This window comes from Rutidosis leptorrhynchoides, chromosome 3 (assembly GCF_046630445.1).
Source record: "Rutidosis leptorrhynchoides isolate AG116_Rl617_1_P2 chromosome 3, CSIRO_AGI_Rlap_v1, whole genome shotgun sequence".
NCBI lineage: Eukaryota > Viridiplantae > Streptophyta > Magnoliopsida > Asterales > Asteraceae > Rutidosis > Rutidosis leptorrhynchoides.
Window position 1 is genome coordinate 225,906,913 of NC_092335.1, and position 10,053 is coordinate 225,916,965.

At 37.0% G+C, this 10,053-nt stretch overlaps 1 protein-coding gene across 1 annotated transcript; it reads left to right on the plus strand.

Moving 5' to 3' along the window:
- Positions 1-936: 936 nt before the first annotated feature.
- LOC139900848 (uncharacterized) lies at positions 937-2,504 on the plus strand. The gene is made up of 2 exons (XM_071883598.1): positions 937-1,445; positions 1,538-2,504. The coding sequence occupies exons 1-2, from the start codon at positions 937-939 to the stop codon at positions 2,502-2,504; spliced, it is 1,476 nt and encodes a 491-aa protein (XP_071739699.1).
- The last annotated feature ends 7,549 nt before the right edge of the window (positions 2,505-10,053 follow it).

A 10,053-nucleotide genomic window follows, 5' to 3' on the forward strand; every position in this document is an offset into this window, starting at 1 on the left:
TGTGAAATGGCAACTATATTCAAGAAGCTCTTTCCCTGCTCATGTATTTTTGATCTAGAAAAAACTGGGTTACCATCAAAAGACATGGCAACCCTTTTAATCGGTAAAGGATGTAATGATCACGGACCTACACCTTATAGCTCTGATACCATGTTGTTTAACAGATTTAACAAGCTGTAATGATAATTGTATTGATTGGTTATTGTTTAAACTTGAATTGATACTTGTTAAATTATTACAAGCTGCTATGAGTTTATATAACCTGAGAACTATAACATCTAATTCTAAATTAAGGATGGATCCAATTATACTTTTGGAACCCCTTTTACAAAAGAGAAAATAGCTATTGAGATTAGCCGTTTATGTTTTCTGTTGTTACTTTGCTTTGTGAGTTGCTAAAACTCGAAATGATGAAGGTCAACCCTTCTGATCCAAGTCAACCTTTACTATAACAGGAAATGTTGGTTTTGTATCCTAACAATAGATATCTACAATTCGACATCAAACATAATAATGATCTGATAGAATTGTCTCTTATAACAGGGGCAAACAATCAGGGGATCGATTTGCTTCAACGAGCATATGCGTACCAGCACCACAATGGAATCACAAATCACCACGTTCGCCAACAATGTTTTTTGCTGCTTTCGTTCTAATCTTGACATGTATATATTGTTAGATGGACTTTATTGGACTAGTTAGAGATTACTTGTATTATTGGGCCATGTCCATTTACTAGCCCATTAGGTTTAGCAGTTTGGCATTACTGCCTATTTATGTATCTAATCTCTCTCGTCATTATCAGAAAATAATAAACACATGATTACTTTACCTATCTAGCAATTAACATGGTATCAGTTCACCAGGTCTTCTCTCCCTCTTCCCAACCCTAATCGACTTCTGCTGTTTTCTCCTCTTCACGCCTTCATCTCCTTCATGGCACCAACTCAAAATTATGATAAACTTTACACTGTTACATTAATACATCACCTAATACAACTCAAACTCGATCTCACGAAACTGAATTACACCCACTGGAGCACTCTCTTCGCCAACCATTGTGCTGCATTTAATGTTGAAAGTTTTCTTGTTGAGGCATCCACATCAGACCCGCCATCTGAAGAGACTAAAAAGGCTGATGCTGTTGTACTAGGCTGGATATATCTCACCATATCTGAGCCACTTTTAGAACGTCTTCTTAACACTCAACCAAAATCATCCTATGAAGCATGGGAATTTCTCAAGAAGGTTTTTCTCGATAATAAATGCTCGAAAACAATCGAGCTAACTGCTGAACTTCGGTCTCTTAATATAGGTGATCAGACGGCCGAAGCATACTTCCATAAAATCGACTCCATTGTGGCTATGCTCACTAATTTAGATGCAAATATGAAAGAAGAAGAACTTGTTACCTATGCCATTAACGGGCTTAACAATCGCTTCCCGCATGCTACTCACATCATTCTTCACACGAACCCCTTTCCCGATCTCGAAACCGTTCTTTCCATGATTACTTTGAGGAGATGCAATTAAATAGGCAAAAACGCATCAACAATGACTCTCCAGGAACGCCTTCAGCCCCATCTATTCTGCTTGCACAAGCTACTACTTCATCACCAAACGCACCTCGCCCTCACCAAAATAATATGCAGGTTTGTAGAAATTTTAATCGTGGTCAATGTCGGTTTGGTGAGCGCTATCAGTATCTTCATCAGGCTCAACGCAACAGCTTCAGCAATTCATCTCCTTCTAGTGGTCCTAATCGGGGTAATCACAACTCACAGGCTCAATTACTTGGGATTATTGTGGCACAACAACATTATATTTCTCAACAGCAATTCAACAGGTCCAATACAAATGACACTTTGTATCCTCAGTTTGGGCCGAGACCTCTCCTACCTCACACAACATGCCCACCTGGTTTTCCTAATATTGGGCCGCAAGCAAATTATGTTGGGTCACCAACTATTGCAGCACTTGGGCCTGCCTATTCTCCTCATCAAACACCAAACGTGCCTCCACTAAATGCACCAGTATATCAGGCTCAAGGTATTGGGCCTTCCAGCTCCATCCTTGGCCCGCCACCAGCATATGGATTCAGCAACTTTCAGGCCACACCACAGCCCACTCAAGCAACAGTGATGCCACATGCGTTTGCTACCAATACTCTTCCCGACTATGGTAACTTGGGTTGGACTATGGACACTGGTGCGCCCACACACCTTACCTCTCGCATTAATAATCTAAGTACTATTTTTAATCATTGCATTTATCCTTATGTTGTTGTCGGTGATGGTAATTCAATTCCCGTTGTCAACACTGGTCATAGCATTTTGCCTAACCCTAATCGACCCCTACACCTGTCAAATGTCCTGGTTACACCCAATATTGTAAAAAATCTTATCTCTGTTCATCGATTTACTCGTGATAATAAAGTATCTATTTCTTTTGAAGAATTTGGTTTTTCTGTGAAGGATTACTGGACACAGCAACTTCTGCTCTGATGTGACAGCACCGGAGATCTCTACCCACTCACGCTCCCGGCCTCTACACCAGCTCACCATGCACTTGTCACCTCTCCCAGTATATGGCATCAGCGACTTGGACATCCCAGCTCTGATGTTTTTCGTCGTCTTATTTCTAATAATTTTATTGCCTGTAATAATACGAAGTCTCCCGCACTTTGTCATGCATGTCAACTTGGCAAACACGTGAGACTCCCGTTTAGTAGTTCAAATTCTAGTGTTTCTTCATTATTTGATATTGTTCACTCGGACTTATGGACCTCTCCCATCCCGAGTCTTAGTGGTTATAAATACTATGTTATTTTTTTGGATCATTTCTCGCATTACTTATGGGTCTTTCCTTTACGCAATAAATCTGATGTTTTTAATATCTTCTTGCAATTTCGAGCTTACATTAAAACATAATTTAACTCTGAAATTAAAGCCTTCCAATGCGATCTTGGTGGTGAATTTGACAATAACAGGATTCACCAACTCTTTAACACTAACGGCATTCAAATATGTTTCTCGTGCCCCCAAACTTCCCAACAAAATGGCAAATCCAAACGCATGATCCGAACCATCAACAACCTTATACGTACACTTCTCTTTCAAGCCAACCTTCCACCTACCTTCTGGGTGGAAGCTCTCCAGATGGCTACATACCTCCTCAATCTACTCCCGTCATCCGCTATTAACCATGACATACCCCACACCCGACTCTACAAAACCTCACCTACTTACTTCACTCTTCGTGTATTCGGATGTCTTTGCTACCCACATCTCAACACCCTCAACAAACTTGCCCCTCGCTCTGCACCTTGCATATTTCTCGGATACCCATCCAACCACCGTGGTTACCGTTGTCTCGAATTATCCACTCACAAAATTATTCTCTCCCATCATGTCACATTTGATGAGACTTCTTTCCCTTACACTTCCACCATAAATACAACTCCCCCTTCCTACGCATTCCTTGACCTCCCACTTAGTACCTTCTCCCGAACCTTCTCTGACACCACCTGTACATCACCAGACAATCCACCCACACCAGATCATACACCACCAACTACACCACCACCTAACAATAATCAACCACCTCCCACTTCACCAACCAACTCCCCACCACCAGAGGACCCACTCCCACCACCAACTCCACTTTCTTCTGTGGCTCCGGACACATCCGGGCCTTCTACCACCACCTCCACTCATCCCATGGTCACCCGTCACCGTGTAGGTACCACTAAACCTGTCCAGCGTCTAAATCTCCTTGTCTCCACTCCAACTCCACTTCCTAAATCCTACCCACAAGCCTTTCATGACCCTAACTGGCATAACGCTATGACTGAGGAATACAATGCTTTAATTAAAAATGGTACTTGGACTCTTGTGCCTCGCCCATCGGACACGAACATAGTTCGCTCCATGTGGTTGTTTAAGCAAAAGTTTAATGTGGACGGTACCCTCAGCAGGTACAAGGCTCGACTTGTTGCTAACGGTCGAAGCCAACAGGTCGGTATTGATTGTGATGAGACCTTCAGCCCGGTTGTTAAACCGGCAACCATCAGGACGGTTCTTAGTTTAGCTACTTCTCGACACTGGCCTATACATCAGCTAGATGTCAAGAATGCTTTTCTTCACGGTCATCTTTCTGAAACAGTATATATGCATCAGCCGCCTGGGTTCCGTGACCCTACTCGCCCAGACCATGTCTGCCTTCTGCAGAAATCTTTGTATGGATTAAAACAGGCTCAACGTGCATGGTTTCAGTGTTTTGCCGGGTATGCTCAGCGCCTTGGTTTTCAGGACAGCCAATGTGACACATCTTTGTTTATTTACAGACAGGGAACCGACACCGCTTATTTGTTACTATACGTTGATGACATCATTTGGACAGCTTCCTCACCAGCTCTACTTCAGCGGATTATCTCCTCCTTACATACGGAGTTTTTGATGACAGACCTCGGACCCCTTAACTACTTCCTTGGTATCTCTGTCACCCGCACTTCTTCCAGGATCTTTCTCTCGCAAAAGAAGTATGCATCTGAGATTCTCGAGCGTGCTGACATGATTGGGTGCAACCCCAGTGATAGTTAAAGCTAAGGGGTATAAAATACTATTTATTTTTAGCAGGAAATACTATTAAATACGATACAATTTTACACAAGATATTTATTTATTTAGAGAATGGATATACTTAAACCTTGCTACAACACTTATAGGCAGTGTACCTAATCGTACAGTAGTGTAGTTTTTAGTAAGTCCGGTTCGTTCCACAGGGAAAATCTTTAAACAAAGCTTAACGCTATATTAGTTTACTTTTATAAAAATACAAATATATATATATATATATATATATATATATATATATATATATATATATATATATAAGTAATATTATTATTTTAAAGGGGGTTTTTACCGTTTAATGACCGGTTTGTCGATTTTAAGACTTTAGTCGCAGTTAAAACTAAATGTAAAATAATAAATAAATACAAGACTTAATTTAAAGCGTAAAGTAAATAAAGATAATGAAATTGCGAATAATAAAAGTGCGATAAAATATACTTGCGATAATTAAAAAGTACGGTAATTAAAAGTGCAATTACATACAATAACAATAAAAATGCGATAATTAGAAGTGCAATTAAATATAAAATAAAGAAAATTAAATATGAAATAAAAGAATTATGCTTATTTAAACTTCCGTAACCATGATGTTTGACGTGTTGATTTTAGTTTTATGCCCATGGGTTAATTGTCCTTTGTCCTGGATTATTTAATATGTCCGTCTGGTTTTTGTCCCTAACAGTCCATCAGTCATAAATATAAAGTGTGAGTGTCCTCGTCAAATTATCCTTATACCCGAAGTTAAATATTCCAACTAATTGGGGACTTAAACGGTAACAAGATTTTAATACTTTATTTAATAATTACACCAGGATGTCGACTGAGTGTAACCCAAGGTTTTAATATTTTGTTATCAATTATACCAAGTGTCCTTGTACATAATTTCACCCCTGTTTTAATTATTCAAGTGGCTATTAATCCATTCCCGTGTCCGGTTAAATGAACAATTATTCGTACATATAAATACCCCGCCCATCGTGTCCGATCGAGTGTATATGGTAATTTATAGGGACGCCCAATTGTAAATCTTTATATTAACATTAACAAACTATCATTTAGTTAAACAAATATAAAGCCCATTAATAGCCCATAGTCTAATTTCCACAAGTGTCGTTCTTTTGTCCAAACCCCAATTATGGTACAAAGTCCAATTACCCAATTTTAGTAATTAGCCCAACATCATGATTACTTCATTTTAAATAAGCATAATAATAACTTAGCTACGAGACATTAAATTAAAAAGGTTGAACATAACTTACAATGATTAAAAATAGCGTAGCGTTACACGGACAGAATTTCGACTTACACCCTTACAACATTCGCTAACATACCCTTATTATTAGGATTAAAATTAAAATTAAAATTAAAATATAAATTATAAATATAAATATTACGTTTAGATAGATGGATGGATATATATGTTATATTTTTACGATCAGAATGCGCGAGCTTTATAGGTAGTTTCTAAATTTGGGGCTCCGCGACTCGCGTAATTTTTGCACTGCAAACTCCGCAACTCGCGGAGTTTGCTTTTACAGCTCACACAAGTTTGGAGCCTTTCTTGCCGACGGTTTATAATATATTATATAATATATAAAAAATTATAAGAATTATGTAAATATTATATTATATTAATGTGCATAGTTGACTTGTAATTTTTAGTCCGTTGCGTCGAGCGTTGAGAGTTGACTCATGTCCCGGTTCCGGATTTCCGAACATCCTTGCGTACAATTTAATATCTTGTACTTTGCGTTTTGAATCTTATACTCTTGTAATTTCGAGACGTTTCTTATCAATAATTGGAACCTCTTTGATTGTATTTTGTACTTTTGAGCTTTTTGGTCGTTTGCGTCTTCAATTCGTCGAATCTGTCTTTTGTCTTCACCTTTTATTATTTAAACGAATATCACTTGTAAATAGAACAATTGCAACTAAAAGCTTGTCTTTCTTGAGGAATAATGCTATGAAATATATGTTCGTTTTTAGCATTATCAAATATTCCCACACTTGAGCGTTGCTTGTCCTCAAGCAATATAGTCTTGAAATACTAGAATCACTTCTTTATTCTTCACACTTTGTACATCAGTGAATTCTATACGGCGGTATAAACAATGGCAGTAACGATATGGTTTACAGTCCCACATGACTATAAAAATTTAGATCCATTAAGGAAATTGGATCTTTATGAAAACATTTGATCTTTTGAAAATTAAATCTAGCTTTTACCCAAGATAAGTTTTCCGGAATAACCCTTCACCGGTGTTTGCAAAATATTTTTGTGGGTTTGGTGGGTTTCATATTTGAAAATTTTAGCTCAAAACTTGCGGTTTTGTGTCACCCACTTGCTAACCTTGTATTAGGAAAGCAACACGTCCAGTTTACTTGTCCCGTATATTACCTTTCGGTAAACTACCGTCCGGTTGTAAAGGAAAGCGTTGAACAAGTCAACTGTTAAGGCAATGTCCCCTGACATGCTTTTAATTATGGTCTATAACGTGTCAGACGCAATTACTATCCTTGGTAGGAGCAATAGTAAAGCTCACCCTTATAATTTGTAGGTTTGGCACAAGGTCCTGTCTTTGACCATGCTATGCAACCACCGTTCTTACGGTTGACACCCGATTTGGTTCAGGTGACCTAATGAATTCCAGGTAAATTCCTAGGATTTTACGTTCAATGGTAATGAACGCATTGAAAATGGGTTTTTAGAAAACAAATCGGTTTGTAATTTTGATCAAAATATTTTCTCGTTCAGGCTCGAGTTTAGATATCATTGAATTCCATGAGTTTGTAATTCTCAATCTTTAAGGTCAATCTCAAGGATTGAGTAATATCAGGCTTAAAAGCTAATTTTTGATCTTTTAAGGAGATTATCCTTTCTGGGGATCTGATTCATTAGTCTTATCCAGCTAATTTGCATGGTGCCCCCCATTTTACGAGATAAATCCTTCTCATGGTTAGGATAAATCTGACCACTTGGCGACCCTGTTTAATGCTGAGGTCCGTGGATTTCCTGCTGATTTTAGTGATGACTTTTCTAGATTTTTCGTCAACCTACAGCTGGTCTGGACGACAACTTCTTGACCTAAATCAAGAAGCGCGTGTCTTTTTCGGAAGACTTTACTTCCTTTTAATGATGGAATTGATTCATCGTGTAGATCCATCTCTTCTTTTCTTTCATTGGGTAAAACAGTTTAGTTTAGTCCAAAGCAAAAGTATTTTCAGTTATTTGTTACAGATATATGTGACATATGTTTAAGATAACTTGGTAAATTTTTCCCACACTTGGCTTTTATTTTCCTTTTTATTGTCCTCTATTCCATTTTAAATGAATTTTAACATTTTAGTTTGTTTCTCAATTTATGTCCTTTCTGAGGTAACAATAATTTCGGTGTTAAAACCTAGTTTTATCGTTCATAAATATGTATAAACATGATTTTGAGTTCATTTAATTGAAAATTTTGAAAAATTTTACTAGAATTGGGTAGTCAGTATATAAGACTAGGGCTGTTCTTTATTATCAGAGAGCACTAGATTCTAATACAACTACTGCTTTACTAGTATTTTTAATGGTAACCCAGTGTTTAAGATAAAAATTTTAAAATCCGAAAGAATTTAACCCCTTCCCACACTTAAGATCTTGCAATGCCCTCATTTGCAAGAAATCAGTAACAATTTAAATTATTGAGGGTGATTTGTGTGAAAATGATTAAATTTTACCAAAGTTTCCAAACATATTTGTGTTTGCTTGCTGAATGATAAATGGTGCACATTATTTGTTCATTCCGTCTTGTTGTTATTTCACATATATTTTGCATCTTGTCGTCAAAATTAGTTGCTTTTGCTGAACTTAATGCCAGTCTTTGAAAATGCATTGTTTTACCCTGTTGTGTACATAAGATAAACTGCAAACATATATACATATTTTTGAAGTTTGGTATATTACCCCACATTCAAAAATTATTAAAATCTAAGAATAAAAGTTAGAAAATTATAACAACTATTACAATATTAACATAAGTATTAAACGTATCAACATTACAAATTACAAAATAAATAAAACTAAGTAGACTAGGGATGATACTGATACCAATAGGGGTTCCATGCATAACCATAGGTGCTATAAAATGCTTCAGCTGGGTTATACGTAGGATACTGTGGTTGAATCTCTATAGAACAGGGAGGGAATATGGGCTTTGGAGTAGGAATATAGTTTCTACCTATATGTTGGAAATAAGCTATGATTTGGTTTTGATGAACTTGCCAATCTTCAAATGCTCTATGTCTAGCATTTTCGTACTCCTGTGAAGCTATAAACTGAGATGACCCGACCCAATCCATAGGGACGAATACAATAACATATGATAACATTGCGAGGTACTTGACCTCTATATGATACATTTTACAAACGTTGCATTTATTCTTAAAAGGCAAACTATCATTACATCAATATTTGACATTTTCGTCTAACATTTCATAATATCCAAATGACCTAATCTGTCATTTACTTATTTATATTCTCTATTGAACTCCAATGACTCGAATGCAACGTCTTTGTATCATGGCTTAAAAGGTCCCAAGTAGTATCCTTAACATGAGCTAATGCACAGCGGAAGACTTAATTCATACCTGAGAATAACATGCTTTAAAACGTCAACATAAAGTTGGTGAGATATATAGGTTTGATGCTAGCAGCGTTATAACAATGGAACACAAGATTTCATATATAAACATTTTAATAAAAATATTCTAAGTGGTTGAGCACTTGGTAACCATACTTAACATTTAATCACGTCGCATATTCCCTTTATTATGAAATCTTACTACACCGTACCAAGGTGTAGTCACGAAACGAAGTACTGTGCAACCGTTGAATACTGGTCGTCCAGTCCGGTTGGGGTTGTCAGGCCCGATAGATCTATCAACAGGATTCGCGTTTACAATACCGCTGTAAATATTAGTTACCAAGCTACAGGGAAGTATGCCAGTGGTACAACTCAACGTAGAATATATTTTTCAGTTACTTGTGTCCATAGCGTAAAACATAAAATACATGTATTCTCATCCCGAAATATTTAGAGTTTAAAAGTGGGACTATATACTCACTTTTGTCTTGAAGATATGTAATTTCGACTTGGTCTCCGATTGATATCACGAACCTATCCATATATAATATATCAATACCTTTTCTTTTTAAACAATCGTCACATATATATACTTATAATACTTTTAATAATTCCTTAGTCCGTAGTTAGCAGTCCGATGTTAGTAATTCAATTTTAATGGTTCATATTTAGTTGTTTAATAAACCCCCAATGAAATAAATAAAACCCCCATCGTATATGTATTGGTCGAGATTAATCTTGACCCATGGTACCGGTGTTGTCAAATGACGTGTTGCGTACAATCATGGGATCTT